The sequence below is a fragment of the Rana temporaria genome, chromosome 5 (assembly GCF_905171775.1).
Source record: "Rana temporaria chromosome 5, aRanTem1.1, whole genome shotgun sequence".
Lineage (NCBI taxonomy): Eukaryota > Metazoa > Chordata > Amphibia > Anura > Ranidae > Rana > Rana temporaria.
Window position 1 is genome coordinate 202992002 of NC_053493.1, and position 15953 is coordinate 203007954.

The window sequence follows — 15953 nt, forward strand, 5'->3', positions numbered from 1 at the left end:
GCCAAACACAGTGCCATCTTGGTCTCTTTTTAGATCTGTAGCTGCAATGGGACTGCATATTTGACCAGTTATGGTATCGGGCATTTAAGGGCTTGATGCAGTGCTGTATCTTGGTCTAGGTCGACAAGGCCCAGGCCTAGAGCGGCACTTTGCGGGGGGCAGAAAAAAAAGCCGCCCCCTGCACAAAAACATCCCCCCGACCCATCCTCCCGAGTCTCGGCTCACATACAGCCTCCCGTGCGCACACACGTGGCGTCGGTGGCTGCATCAACCGCCACTGAGGTGCCTGAACAGTGGTGGAGTTATCTGTAGCCTCGTGTGCTGCGCCGGGGTCTGGGAGCCTGGATGTGTCTTCTTCAGACACCGGGAAATACTGCCCACTGCTTCACCATGCAGCGTGACATCCAGCCTAGACTCAGGTAGGAGGATACCGTTGTAGGGGAGAGTGGGGAGCCCGAGTGTATGGCAGCCAAGGAATGAGTGTATGGGAGGGGGTGGAAGGCTGTGCAGTCTCATTGTGCTGTGTTTGGAGGACTGGTGGCAGCCCATTTTTGCTGGGACTTGTAGTGCACTGTGGGGGCTGAAATATGGCAGCCCCGTTTTTGTGGGGACTTGTAATGCACTCTGGGGGCTGAGATATGGCAGCCCATTTTTGCTGGGACTTGTAGTGCACTCTGGGGGGTGATATATGGCAGCTCCGTTTTGCTGGGACTGGTAGTGCACTGTGGGGACTGAAATATGGCAGCCCCGTTTTTCTGAAACTTGTAGTGCACTCTGGGGGCTGAGATATGGCAGCCTGTTTTTGCTGGGACTTGTAGTGCACTCTGGGGGTGAGATATGGCAGCTCTGTTTTGCTGGGACTTGTAGTGCACTGTGGGGGCTGAAATATGGCAGCCCTGTTTTGCTGGAAATTGTAGTGCGCTCTGGGGGCCGAGATATGGCAGCCCCGTTTTGCTGGGACTTGTAGTGCACTCTGGGGGCCGAGATATGGCAGCCCCATTTTGCTGGGACTTGTAGTGCACTCTAGGGGCTGATATATGGCAGCCTTCTATGCTGGGACTTGTATTGCACTGTGGGGGCTGAGATATGGCAGCCTTCTATGCTGGGACTTGTAGTGCACTGTGGTGCCTGAGATATGGCAGCCTTCTATGCTGGGACCTGCAGTGCACTCTGGGGGGGGGGCTGAAATATAGCAGCCTCCTATGCTGGGACTTGTAGTGCCTTAGACTGTGGGTGGACTGAGGAATACTCATATCGCCACTGAGGGCACTACAAGTCCCCACAGCAGATTGGGTTGCCATTCTTCCATCCCCTGTAGTCTAGGGCACTACAAGTCCCAGCATAGGAGACTTCCATATCTCAGCCCCCCAGAGGGCACTACAAATCCCAGCAGAGCACGCTGCTCTTACAGAACAGGAGAAAAAGCTGGGAGGGGGGGTCGTACTGGGAGGGGAGAGAAGGAGGCACAGGTTTGAGCTGAGGGGGGATTTTTTTTCTGAACAGGAGGATTTATGCTGGAAGGGGGAGATGGGGGAGGATTTGTGCCGAGAGATGTAATTTATGCTGGGAGGGGAAGATGGGGGAGGATTTGTGATGGGAGGGGGGATTTATGCTGGGAGGGGGAGATGGGGAAGGGTTTGTGTTGAGAAGGGGGATTTTCACTGGAAGGGGTTATATGAGGGTGAGGATTTGTGATGAAAAGGGATATTTTTGCTTCTAGGGGGAGATGGAGGGGTGGGGGTTTGGAAGGGGTGTGGTTTACAGATGATAGGGCGGGTCTTAAATAGGAAGGGGTATGGCTTTGACAGGAAGGGTGGGTCATATTTAAATTAGGGGGTGCATGAATTTAGTCAGGCCTAGGGCAGCACAAAACCTAAATACACCACTGGCTTGATGTTTTGTTAAGAGTTGACTTTATAAGCAAAGGGTAGGGTTTGACAGTTATCACCAATAGCATGCCTTGGATGTAGCATACTTATAAAACTGTTAAATCTGTGGGTATAGTTCTGCTTTAAGACCAGTGAGAAATCAAAACCTCCCATCCTTTAAATATTGAGGTTGTTTTGTGTGGAGTCCCCTTTAAAATCTGTACGAGACCTAAAGGGTCTGGTATGGATTTCCAGAGGGAACCTTACACATTTTTTTGTGAGCGAGTGAGGTACCCCCTTAAAATCCATACGCTCAAAGGGTCTGTCATGTAATTTTTTTAATTTTTGCTGTAACCAAATGTTTCCCAAAATACATGGCAGACCCTTCCCTAGGGTATTTTGTTTAAACAAAGAATCTGTCCATGACAGTTGTCAAGGACATTTCCCGACAATTTTCAAAACAATTTTTGTTTGTAAACGACAATGCTAAAAAATCCTTGGAAAGCAGCTGGGAGCAGGTGACTGCAGCATGTGATTAAAAAAGCTCCTCAGCCATGTGTTTTTATCACCAACACCACGAAGACCGTGGCCCGGATTCAGATAGGAGATACGACGGCGTATCTCCTTATATGCCGTCGTATCTCTGAGTCCGGCCGTCGTATCTATGCGCCTGATTCATAGAATCAGTTACGCATAGATATCCCTAAGATCCGACAGGTGTAAGTGTCTTACACCGTCGTATCTTAGGCTGCAATTTCACGCTGGCCGCTAGGTGGCGCTTCCGTTTGTTTACGCGAGGAATATGCAAATTACTATTTACGTCGATTCAGAAACGAACGACCGCCCGGCGTTTTTTTTTTTACGTCGTTTGCGTTCGGCTTTTTTCGGCGTATCCCTGCTATATGAGGCGTATCCTATGTTAAGTATGGCCGTCGTTCCCGTGACAAAATTTGAAATTTTTACCTCGTTTGCGTAAGTCGTTCGCGAATACGGCTGGACGTAATTTATGTTCACGCCGAAAGCATGACGATTTGCCAACGTCATTTGGAGCATGCGCACTGGGATATGTCCACGCCCGCCTAAAGATAGGCAAAGCTATCTGAATCCGGGCCCGTAAGTCTAAGCAAGATCGGAGATAAACGGAAAAAAGAAAATACACACCAAAGCACACAGGCCTTGTGAACCATGTATAAACAAACATAACAAACAAAGGTACTTATCAACTTGTCAATAGTATTTTCATGCTTCACACTTCCCGAGACCACTGAACTTTGGTGTGTGTTATGTACATTTTTACAGTTTGTTTTAACCCAACCCAAGACTTAACATAGCACTTTCACTTCACTAAACCCCTTAACTTAACCCTTAAAAGTAACTCAGTTCTGGATAGAATAAGGAATGTTCCAACCCCTTATCTTTTTTGCTACATGTGTCTCATTTGAGAATATTCCTTTACCTCATTTTTTTGTGATAACTCAAAAATCCTCTTTGTCCCCTCACTCTCCCTCTCAGTTTTGGTGGTCACCAGGACCAGTGGGGACACATACCACATTGGGAAGATGGATTTTAAACTTTCCCAGCTCTATCCAAAGCAAAAAAAATAAGAAATTGACATTTTGCGCACTTTAACACTTAACTCTTAACCCCTAATATACTGTAACCCTAAAACAAACTTCTTATGTTTCAAGACTTATTTGACCCAAACCTTAGCCCTAAACATAATATTCAAATACCTAACACTTAATCATTCCTCTAGAACTAAAATCTATCTTTCAAGCCTAAAGCTTAACCATTAACCTAAACTTACACCAATCCTCCACCCTACCTAACCATAAACACACTGGGAAAGTATCTCAAATTCATTGATGAGACAAGATGATCAATTTTGCAGGCCTATACCAGGTATTCCCAAACATTTCAAGGATCAGTCAGTTTCTCACTTATTGCATTAACATACTGTACTAGGGTCAAAACTGAAAGGCTTTCTTCTCCCTGTTTGTGAAGGTGTTTTGAAAATTGTATGTACTAAATGTGAATATGACAACTTAAAATGAAAGACTGCACTTCCAGAACTTGATGGTCTATATGAAGTTGAATGTAAATCAGATTTACTGCATCACTTCAGAATTTAGCCATAGCAACAGGTAAGGAGCCACTATTTACATTGAAAGCTGCCACCGCTCCAGCATCAGAACCTGGTAGACATGATGATACTGTATGTTTGGACCAGTAATGTAGAATGCGGTTATTAGCAAAATATGGTACAAATAAAGATATTTGCATAAGGATTGCATTGATTCCATTGCTGACTTAGACTAGTCTTTGACCTTTACCCTGACACTATTTTTGTGCACCATATCTTGTGACGATCGAATAAAGCTACATTTTTCTGCCGTTTTGGTTTCTTTGAAACATTATTTCTCCAGAGATTCCTTGTTGCTGTGTACATTTTGTTGGGTCTCGTTTTGTATAAATGACACTTCTGTGCCAACTCTCAGCAAAGATGGGTAAGATGAGCATGGTGAATTCAGCAGGTACATTCCGAATGTTGTCTGCAAAATAGTGAAAACCAAAAAAAAGCAGGTTATATGAATGTAAAAAAACTCTACAACAATAAGGCCTAGTTCACACCCAGGGTGTATCCTGGGTCATGCACTCCCATGGATTTCACATTGGGAGCATTGGCTGTGTCTGGACAGTCGCCATGTGTCTCAAGTCAGCAGACAGTTATGGGACTGCTGGCACGGGGATGCACACAACACCTTTGCATGCCTGTGCCTGCTCATGGCATGGATATAAACGCCACATGTTTATGAGGCCTAATAAACAGGAAGCCATTTTTTTTTAACTTGTAAAGTTGCTTTAACTGATGCCATTTCCAGATCAAGGGTCAACACTTGCTATCAATAAACCAAAGTATGTACAATGTGCTACATCGTAGTCCACTATGATTTGCTGGTAAATATGGCCAGGGAGCTGCAGGGCTAGAGAAGGAGCTGGGTGTACCACACACACACAAATATTTACATAACTTTTTAGTGTGTGTGTGTGTGTGTCAGCTCAAAGCCCAGGACCGATTAACTAATTGTTATAAAAGGGCTCACTCTGTTAAGTATGGTATTTTTAGTGATGCTGCTCTCCTTGAGCGGGAAAACTCCATAACACTAGAAAACAGAAAAAAAGGAGGACGCAAACGCCTAGTGCATTACCTTAGACACCTTAGAATTTTTTTAATTTCCTGAACCCTTAGTTATCCCTAATCAACACTTTTCTTCCCTTCTCCCCATACCTATTATTTTGCAGCTGATTTCGATTTATTTATTCTTTATAATTAGTTTTAAATTGTTTGTTCATTTATTGACTTACTTCAATTTTTGTGGAACATTTTCAAAAACAACAGAAAAAAAAACAACTTGATTTAATTTGTAAATAACATGCTTTAATAGAAATGTCATGTTAGTGTTGTTATAATGGGACACATTATAGAATAAAATATGCATATTTATTCAAAGTAAAAAAACTGTGATTTTATTTTTGGGGAAGGAGTCACAGAGATGCGCTCATCAAGGTGCTATTTCTGCTTTTACTGTCCTATCACAGGTAAGGAGTGGAAAGTAAAAAATAAACTGCACTAGAGAAAGATCAGGTCACCTTCCCTGACAGATATGGGGACTGTGCTATGTGGCAGAGAAGTGTAAATCTTGAAAAGACTGGTAGGACATAAAAATTATTTGACTGAGAAATAGATCTCATGTTTATATACATTTTTTGCCTTTAGCAGTTTGCCCTGAGTTCAGCTTTGAATTTTTTTTTTTAACTGCACTGGAACTTGAAAATATAAAGATTTTTTTTATAGCTAAATCATCTTTTATTTGGTGTATGTCTGTTGGGTTTACAGTATTTGTCACTGGAAAACTGCACCTGTACACTGGCGATCAGTGAAAGTTAAAACATTATTTTACATTGATGGCCACTGGGAAGAAGAATGTCCCCTTACGTTGGTGGTCAGTTTAGACATGCTTTTTTGCACTTGTGGCAAGTGGGAGTTGCCAATTTGCCAATTTATGGTGGTCTGTGGGAAGAAGAGCATTGCCTTACATTGCTGATCAGTGGAAATAAAGAAGAGTGCCTCCTTACATTATTGATGACACTGGTGGTCAACATAAATAGGAATGTCCTCTTACATTGGTGATTAGCAAAGAGAATAATGACCCTTTACACTGGTAGTCAGCATACATATGAATGTCCCCTTACATTGGTGATCAGCAGGAAGAATAATGACCCTTATCTCAGTAATGGGTAAAAAGAAGAGTGTCACCTTACATTGCTGGTCAGTGGAAAAAAGAATGCCCCCCTGGCCAGTTAGATGGGGAACAATGGGGAGAGATTTTTTAGGCAGTGGGCAGGTGCTCACTGAACGTCACCCAAGGGCTTACCCAGCTATATATCCTGATACGAACTTACTATACTCCCCGCAGGCTTCACTTGATAAATTCACAGCTCGACCCCACATGCACGTGCTGCAAAAGAGACCATGGCGATCTTATCCATATGCTGTGGAGGTGTCCCAAACTCCACACATATTGGGCAGGAATGGTGACTACTGTTAACTTGGTGTTTGGAGTATCTCTTCCACAGGACCCGTGAGCTTGCCTCCTGGGTGCTCCGGAGGAATACGAATGGGAAAGGATTGCAGAGAGGCTTTACATAGGGTATTGTTCCAGGCGAGGAAACTAATTATGGTACACTGGAAGGCTGAGGCCCCCCCGACTGTGAAAGAGTGGATTACCAATATTGGAATGGTACTGAGAATGGAGAAGCTAGTATACCAGCACAGAGGCAGCGTGCATAAGTTTAAGATATGGGCGAGGTGGTTGGACGTACCAGGACTAGCCTCGGTGGACTTGGTGGCAGAAAGGCTACTGTCAGGTGATGGTGATTGGACTTAACCAAGGTTTTTAAAATGTTTAATAAAAACATATTTAGTTTTTTTTTAGAACTGGTTAGGTTGCTTTAACCACTTGACCTATAGAAGATTTACCCTCCTTGATGACCAGGCCATTTTTTGGCACCGCGTTACTTTAACCACTTGCCGACCAGCCGGCAGCATGGCCTGGCTGGGCAAGACAACGTTATGTTACGTCACTTTAACCTGTGGCCACTAGGGGCACCCGCGCGCCACCGGAGGTACACGCCACTGCTCACCCCCGGAGCCGATGCGAGTGCCCGGCGGGCACGATGACCACCAGGTACCCACGATCGTTTGTGACACAGCGAAAACCGGGATCTGTAAACACACAGATCCCGGTTATTTCAGGGGAGAAATTACTGATTGTGTGGTCATACTTTATATGAACAGCGATCTGTCATTTCCCCTAGTAAGTCCCATACCCCCTTCAGTTAGAACATGCAGAGGGAACACCGTTAACCCCTTGATCGCCCCTAGTGTTAACCCCTTCACTGCCAGTTACATTTTTACAGTAATCAGTGCATTTTTAAAGCACTAATCGCTGTAAAATTGTCAATGGTCCCAAAAATGTGCCAAACGTGTCTGATCTGTCTATCATAATATCACAGTCCTGAAAAAAAACGCAGATTGCTGCCATTACTAGTAAAAAAAATAATAATAATAAAAATGCCATAATTCTATCCCCTATTTTGTAGACGCTATAACTTTTGCGCAAACCAATCATAATACGCTTATTGCGATTATTTTTACCAAAAATATGTAGAAGAATACATATCTGTCTAAACGGAGGAAAAAAATTGTGGGATATTTATTATAGCAAAAAGTAAAAAATATTGTGTCACTGTTCTTTTGTTTATAGCGCAAAAAATTAAAAACACAGAGGTGATCAAATACCACAAAAAGAAAGCTCTATTTGTGGGGGGGAAAAAAAGCAAATTTTGTTTGGCTACAGCGTCGCAGGACTGCGCAATTGTCAGTTAAAGCAACACAGTGCCAAATTGTAAAAAGTGCTCTGGTCAGGAAGGGGGTAAAATCTTCTGGGGGTGAAGCGGTTAACTGATAATTGCGTGGTCATGCAACACTTTATGCAAATTACATTTGAATAATAAAAATTCACAAATAGAGCTTTCTTTTGGCATTTGGTCACCACTGGGATTTTTTGGGCAGTAAACAAAAAAGACTGAACATTTTGAAAAAAAAAACACAATATTTTAACTTTCTGCTAAAAAAAAATCTAATAAAAAAATTAAAATAAATCAAATTCCATAAATTTAGGGCAATATGTAATATGCTACATATTTTTGGTAAAAAAAATCCCCAAAAGTGTATATTGATTGGTTTGCATGAAAGTTATAGCGTCTACAAACTATAGTATACTGTATATACTGGAATTTTAATATATTTTTTATACTAGCAGCGATTAGTGACTTATAAGAGGACTACAATAGTGTGGCAGGCAATCTGACACTTTATGGGAACCAGTGGCACTAATACAGTGGCCCAGATTCAGGTAGATTTGACCATTAATTACACCTGTCCAGCTCAGCTGAATTGCTCTGCGCCGGGGCAATTTGGCAAGATTGCCACCTGATTCAGGTTGTCTTTTGTGTGGTAATTTGCTCCTGTGTAAGGCAAAATTGAGGGAGCAAGCCAGCGCAAGTGAAAGTGGGTGTGCCCCTATGCAAATGATGGTTTTCCGCTCAGCAGTGACTTGCGCCCACCTGCTTGCACTGAGCAAATAAATAGGGGCAAATCTGCGCAGGTCCTGTGCAAAATTACATCCTGCTTTTTCCACCCCCCCCCCCCGGAGCAAGGTAATTTTGCCCTTTCTTTTTTTGCGATGGCACCTCCTCGGAGAGAAAAAAAGCGAAAAAACAACTTCAACTTATCTGAGATGGAGATCATGCTGGCGGCACTCACACGCCATACTGCTGTCCTGTATGGTGCCCAGTGGAAGAATACCACCACAGCCCAAAGGAGGGCAATATTTGAAGCCATAACTTTGGACGTTAATGCGCTGGGCAATGAGGAGAGGACCTGGGACGAAATACAGAAAAAATTAAACGATATGCGGCGTCGGGTCCGGGACAAACTTGTCCTAATCCGCAAGCATGCCAGGGGCACGGGAGGAGGACCAGCCTGCCCTTTACGTTTAAACGCGGAGGAGGTGATTGCCCAAACTTTATCCCTGGAGCAGGTGGAGGGAGTCCCAGGATATGACTCCACTGTTGGGGACTTGGGGGCAGGTAAGTTTTTTTTATCTCATATTTGCTGTGTATCATGGGAGGGGGTAGAAGGGAACATGTGAGGGGGTAGAAGGGAACATATGACAATTGTGTTTTATCTCATATTTGCTGTGTATCATGGGAGGGGGTAGAAAAGAACATGTGACAAGTGTGTGGCTCCACCAACATGTTTTATTTTGTGTCATCCACAGATGTTGAGGATGAAGCTGGGCCGTCGTCGGCTGCAAGGCGACCCACGCCATCCACACATCATAAGGTGGTCAAGTCCAACCCCATGGAGATCCTGGCCATGTTGGTGGAGGAGGAGAGTGCCCATAGGGCATCTATGGAGGAGGAAGCGGTGGGTCGATTGACCTCCACCATGAGGACTCCATCTATCTCCAGGAGGATCCCACCATCCCTGACCTCACCACCACCCCCCGACCATAACGTCATCCCCCTCCAGGGCAGGCCCCTCCAGTGTCCCTCCCACCAGTGTCCCTCCCACCATTGTCGCTCCCACCATTGTCGCCCCCTTCAGTGTCACTCCCTCCTGTGTGACCCCCTCCCCTTCTTCTCCCTCAGGACGTGCCCCAGCCTCTCCTCCCAGGAAGGCTCTCTACAAAACGAGGGGTGTACCCTCCGGCCTCCGAGAAGGGCTGCAGGAGGAACAGGGCCGGCAGACCCGCCATAAAGGGAACATGGTGATTGATTTGAGGCGGGTGGCGGACAGCCTGGCATCCTCCTCCTCCTCAGTGCAGCAGGCCCTCACCCTGCATGCTGACCTGGGGAAAATAAACACAGAGAGCCTGGAGGAAGTCAGTGCAAACTGTGTAGCCATGGCCACCTTTATGGTGGAGCAGCAGGACGCCACCGCTTTGCTCACAGCGGAGGTGAGCAGGTTGGCAGGGGCGGTGGAGGCCAACACTGCTGCTGTGCGGGAGGAGGGGGAGACGAAACCGGCGGCACCAGAGGAACACTACCACCCGGCAGCTGCGGATGTTGGCACAAACCAACAATGTGCTCACCCGCCTGGCCAACGCCATGGAGGGCAGGCAGGCACCACCTGCCAGGAGTGAGGAAGTAGGGGATGATGCTCCTCCCCCCCTCCATCCCCACCCCATGATCCATCCCCACCCCATGATCCATCCCCACCCCATGATCCACCACGCAGACTGAGGAGCCAGAGCCGGGGCACCCTTGGCACCAGAATGTCGAAATGAAAAAAATAATAACTTTCCTGTGCCATTTTTTTTATTTTTACATATACCTTGGTGCTCAGATGATGAGCTTTTCTATATTTATTTTGTGCTCAGATGATGAGCTTTTATTTTTTGTTTTTATGCTCAAAGTTTGAGTTTTTATTTTATTTTGTAGTCCCTACACACGGTGAGGAGTGTATACTACAGTGTGACTGGTGTGTTAATGGGGGGGGGGTGTCACTCCTGCTGAAAAAGGGGTGTCACCCTCTGCTTGCTCAGCTCGTCCGTAACGGTGCTGCTGTAGTTGCTCTCCAGCTGACCTGTGGACGTCTGTTGCCAAGTTGCCCCTGCTTTTATAATGTGCAAGTTTGCCCTGGCCAAACAGCTTGCGTGCTTGGTGTGCAAACTGCGCCTCACCCGCGCAGGTTTTTGAATCAGTGTTATTTCCTCATTTGCATATTTGCTGAGGGAAAATACTGAGAGCGCAAGTTGCACCCTGTGCAAAAATGCCCATTAATTGCGCCGGGGCAGAGAAACTGCCTGCGCTGAAAAATGCCTGATTTCAGGCTTAGCTTGTTTTCTGGGTCATCCGCAAATTTGCCTGGGTGCAAATCCGTACTTACGCGGCGCAAATCGCGATTGCCCCCACGCAAGTCGTACCTGAATCTGGGCCAGTGATCAGTGCTAAAAATATACACTGTCACTGTACTATGACACTGGCTGGGAATGGCTAAAACATCTAGGGCAATCAAAGGGTTAAATGTGTGGCTGAACCAGTATTTAGGTGAGTACTTTGAGGTGCTTTCACTAAGGGATGTGCCGGTTTTGTTTCCCTGCTTTACAAAAACTGACACATCCCCGCTGACAGGACAGAGCACTGTATTGTTTACATTGACAGAGCTCTGTCCTGTCTTCCTCCTCGCTGATTAGGGGGTGCCAATGGTGATCGATTGGCTGTCACCCGCTTATGTGCTCTGACCAATCACAGCACATTAGGAGTGCGTGCAGCATGCACGCCCACCATACCCAGAAAAGCAGAATCACATATTGGCACATTACATTTTATGGTTATGCGCAGCTGGCCTGCACTGTAGCAGTAAAGCTACAGAACGTGGTCGGCAAGTGGTTAACTTATGATATGCAAATCAAAGATCACTCATTAGATATGCAAATTAATGGAAGAGTAATGCAATATAATAATAAAGATACATTGTATTTCTGCATTATACTTCTGATTATTGTTTACAAACACAACACCGCCTCACTTTTTTTATATAAAGATACTGTTTGAAAATTGTATATTTGTATTGTACTCCACCAATTTATATTTATGATTAGACACTGCATATTTTCCTTATAGTGTGTGGACAAAAATCATTGACTGGGATTTGGTGGGAAAGCAATAAGGGAGGTATTACAGTGGATATAAAAAGTCTACACACCCCTGTTAAAATGTCAGGAGTTTGTGATGTTAAAGAAATTGGACAAAGATAAATAATTTCAGAACTTTTTCCACCTTTAATGTGACCTATAAACGGCACAACTAAATTGAAAAACAAACAACAATTTTTTTTTAGGGAGGGAGTAAAAATAAAAAACAAAATAATGTGATTGCATAAGTGTGCACGCCCTCTTATAACTGGGGATGTAGCTGTGTTCAGAATAAAGAAATCACATTCAAACTCATGTTAAATAGGAGTCAGTACACATCTACCATTATTTAAAGTGCCTCTAAATAAACCCCAAATAAAGTTCAGCCGTTCTAGTAGGTCTTTCCTGACATTTTCTTAGTTGCATCCTACAGCAAAAGCCATAGTCCGCAAACAGCTTCCAAAGCATCAGAGGGATCTCCTTGTTAAAAGGTATCAGTCAAAAGAAGGGTAAAAAAGAATTTCCAAGGCATTAGATATACCATGGAACACAGTGAAGACAGTCATCAAGTGCAGAAAATATGGCACAACAGTGACATTACCAATAACTGGAGGTCCCTCACAAATTGATGAAAAGACGAGAAGAAAACTGGTCAGGGAGGTGCCAAGAGGCCTATAGCAACATTAAAAGAGCTGCAGGAATATCTGGCAAGTACTGGCTGTGTGGTACATGTGACAACAATCCCCCATATTCTTCATATGTCTGGGTTATGGGGTAGAGTGGCAAGACAGAAGCCTTTTCTTACCAAGAAAAAAACATCCAAGCCAGGCAAAATTTTGCAAAAACACATCTGAAGTCTTCCAAAAGCATGTGCGAAAATGTGTTATGGTCTGATGAAACCAAGGTTGAACGTTTTGGCCATAATTCCAAAAGATATGTTTGACACAAAAACAACACTGCATATCATCAATGAAAACCATACCCACAGTGAAGCATCATGCTTTGGGCTGTTTTTCTTTAGCTGGAACAGGGGTCTTAGTCGAAGGTAGAGGAAATTATGAACAGTTCCAAAATACCAGTCGATATTGGCACAAAACCTTCAGGCTCCTGCTGGAGATCTGAACATGAAGAGGAACTTCAACAACCCAAAGCATACATCCAAATCAACAAAGGAATGGCTTCACCAGAAGAAGATAGAAGTTTTGGAATGACACAGCCAGAGCCCAAACCTGAATCCGATTGAAAATCTGTGGGGTGATCTGGAGAGGGCTGTGCACAGGAGATGCCCTCGCAATCTGACTGATTTGGAGTGTTTTTGCAAAGAAGAGTGGCAATATTGCCAAGTCAAGATGTGCCATACTGATAGACTCATACCCAAAAAGAATGAGTGCGGTAAAAAAAACAAAAGGTGCTTCAACAAAGTATTCATTTAAGGGTGTGGACACTTATGCAACTATTTTAATTTATGTTTTTACTTTCACTACCCTCCATCTAAAAGATTTCTGTTTGTTGAGTGGAAAAAGTTCTGAAATGATTTATCTTTGTCTCATTTTTTTACATCATAGAAACCTGACATTTTAAGGGGTGTGTAGGCATTTTATATCCACAGTATATACTATATAAATATAAATATATATATATATATATATATACTGTATATATATAGTGTCAATGGTAAATATATTTTTAATAACAGTAACAAGTACCTGTTCCCATGGTTGTCTGAAAAATTCATATAATGAAAAATATGAGCGTTCAAGTGCCGCTAAAACCAGAGCTTTTTCAGGTTTGGATACAAAGGAAAATGATTAGCAAACTGATAGTGAGTGTGAATCAAGCATTTTGGGGACTTTCATGGGACAGGAAGTGAATTCTCCCTTTTAGGACGCAGATGACAAAAAAAAAACCCTCACAGATGACAAGAAATAACTCACATGGGTTCTAACCATTCCTTACTCTCTCCAAACTTATAAATTATATAGCTTGTCCATAAATAATTACCTGTCCCTACTGATTTTCTAAGTCAAAACTGGAACCTTAGAGAAGAGGTAAAATATCTATAATACCTTTTTTTTGTTACAGTCACTACACCATAGTACAAATATGCTTCCAATTTGCCTTTCAGAAATTCCCCACAACTCTATATCATTTATCCAGTTAATATATACTGGGCCGGATTCAGATACCTGAGCGTATCTGTCCGGCCGGCGTAACGTATCTCCGATACGTTACGGCGCTGTAAGTTTGGGCGCTTAGTTCTGTATTCAGAAAGAACTTGCGCCCATATTTACGGTGGCGTAACGTATGTGTTGTGGCGTAAGGCTGCGTAATTCAAATGGGGATGTTGGGGGCGTGTAGTATTTAAACTTGTGTTGACCCCGCGTTTTTTACATTTTGTTTGAACGGCGCATGAAACGTCCGTAAAATATCCCAGTGTGCATTGCTCTAAATGACGTCGCAAGGACATCATTGGTTTCGACGTGAACGGAAATTACGTCCAGCCGTATTCGCGAACGACTTACGCAAACAACGTAAAATTTTCAAAATTTGCGCGGGAACGACGGCCATACTTAACATAGGATACGCCGCACATACCCCTCATATAGTTTTCATATTCCTCGAGTAAAACATACGGAAGCGCCACCTAGCGGCCAGCTTAAATATGCAGCCTAAGATCCGACGGTGTAAGACACTTACACCTGTCGGATCTTAGGGATATCAATGCGTAACTGATTCTATGAATCAGTCGCATAGATATGACCGAGCGCAATCAGAGATACGCCGTCGTATCTCTTTCTGAATCTGGCCCACTGTATCTACAATTTAAGGCTTTAGAACTAAAACTTTATTTTATGCCCTCTAATAAGTTTAATGTTGTTGTTTTTTTGTTATAAATATGCTCACCTTTCCCTCTCTGCTGGATGATAAAGTCTGTAAAATTTCTCCCCTTTTCTCACCAGTTGACTGGTCAATGCAAATGATTTGGCATCTGGTACATTTGCCTGAAACCTAAGGAGAACAGAAACATGTAAGAACTTTACCTTATAAGGTATTTTTTTTAACCCTTCAAAGATATTGATTAAATAAGCATCTAAAAATTTCAGAGATCATTTACAGCATTTCCAAAGTATCCTTTCACCATTATCCTTGCTTGCCCATTGTCGTCCAACACCTGTGATATCAATACAGCTATTATTGTTTCACCATTGTGAAGGAAAGAAAAGCTACTGGGTGGGTTAGAATGTATACATGTGCCACCCATAGTATCCTATTGTAATATATGATGTACTATAAGTCATAGTATATGAAGGTGGTGAGAAGGAAGAATGAATGTCTACATGTTCCAGATGACTAGGTTTTTTCATTAGTTAGATTAGATTTCATTGTTTGATTGCCATCAAATGGTTAAATCCAGCATTTCAGACAAATACCGAAAATATTATATTCAGGAAACATTCATCTTTTGTGTACACATTTTCCTGATTTTAATAAAGCCATTCTCAAATTTTCAGGGTGGCATGTATTTTTGAAACCACTACCATGTTGTAAAAACTGTGCCCTAAATTATGGACTATTTTAGTCTGTGACATTGTAGAAAATGTTACAAAAAAAAGGGTTTTTTTTTGGGACTTTAAATGAGATGTACCATATAGGGATGGAGATGCGTTTTGCTGATACCCTTATACTATTATGCGTTTTTTTCCAGTGCTCTTCACCACAATACCAAGCATAGGTGGAGGCGGGGACACACCCCTAGTCACCTGTCCTCCATCTACCCATTAGTCTTTACATGCCTCCATTGAGGAGACTTCAAAAGTTTAGTTAGGACTGCAGATCGCAGAGAGCCTTGGCGCGGGCTCTGCAGCTTACTCATGTACTTGCAAATGCGTGCAACCAATCCTCTGCTTTTAACATATACAGTTAGACAGTTGAATTTGGCTTGCTGTTTGGGTGGTATGTATGAGCCTGGTTATAAACGTTCACTATTTTACTTATACTACTGTTTGTTTAAAAACGCATCTCATTTAAAGTCCCAAAAAAAACACCTTTTTTTTGTATCCAATAGGGATGGAGGCGTGTGTTTTTCATACGCCTCATTTAAAGTCCCAACCCTAGTTTTCTTTGTAGAAAATGTTGGTTTCATGGTTTGAGAGTTAGTCCAGCAAGTAAGGGAACATTCAGAACCCTACAGGAGTTCTAATCCATACTCACTAAATCCAAAATTATTGAAAAACATATGGCTAGACATACAAGTTGCTTTTTTTTACCTCTCGAAAAACACAAAATTGTTGTGAAAAGGATAACTACCTGCTCTACT

General features: G+C 43.2%; 1 protein-coding gene across 1 annotated transcript in view; it reads right to left on the reverse strand.

Annotated features, from left to right (window-relative positions):
* Positions 1-2934: 2934 nt before the first annotated feature.
* Positions 2935-15953, reverse strand: part of MOCOS (molybdenum cofactor sulfurase) — a 429522-nt gene continuing 416503 nt past the window's right edge. The window contains exons 14-15 of the mRNA XM_040353488.1: positions 14540-14644; positions 2935-4420 (exon numbers count right to left, since the gene is read on the reverse strand). Coding sequence (XP_040209422.1) covers positions 4283-4420; positions 14540-14644 — 243 coding nt within the window. The 3' untranslated portion in view covers positions 2935-4282. The remainder of the gene's footprint in view (positions 4421-14539; positions 14645-15953) is intronic.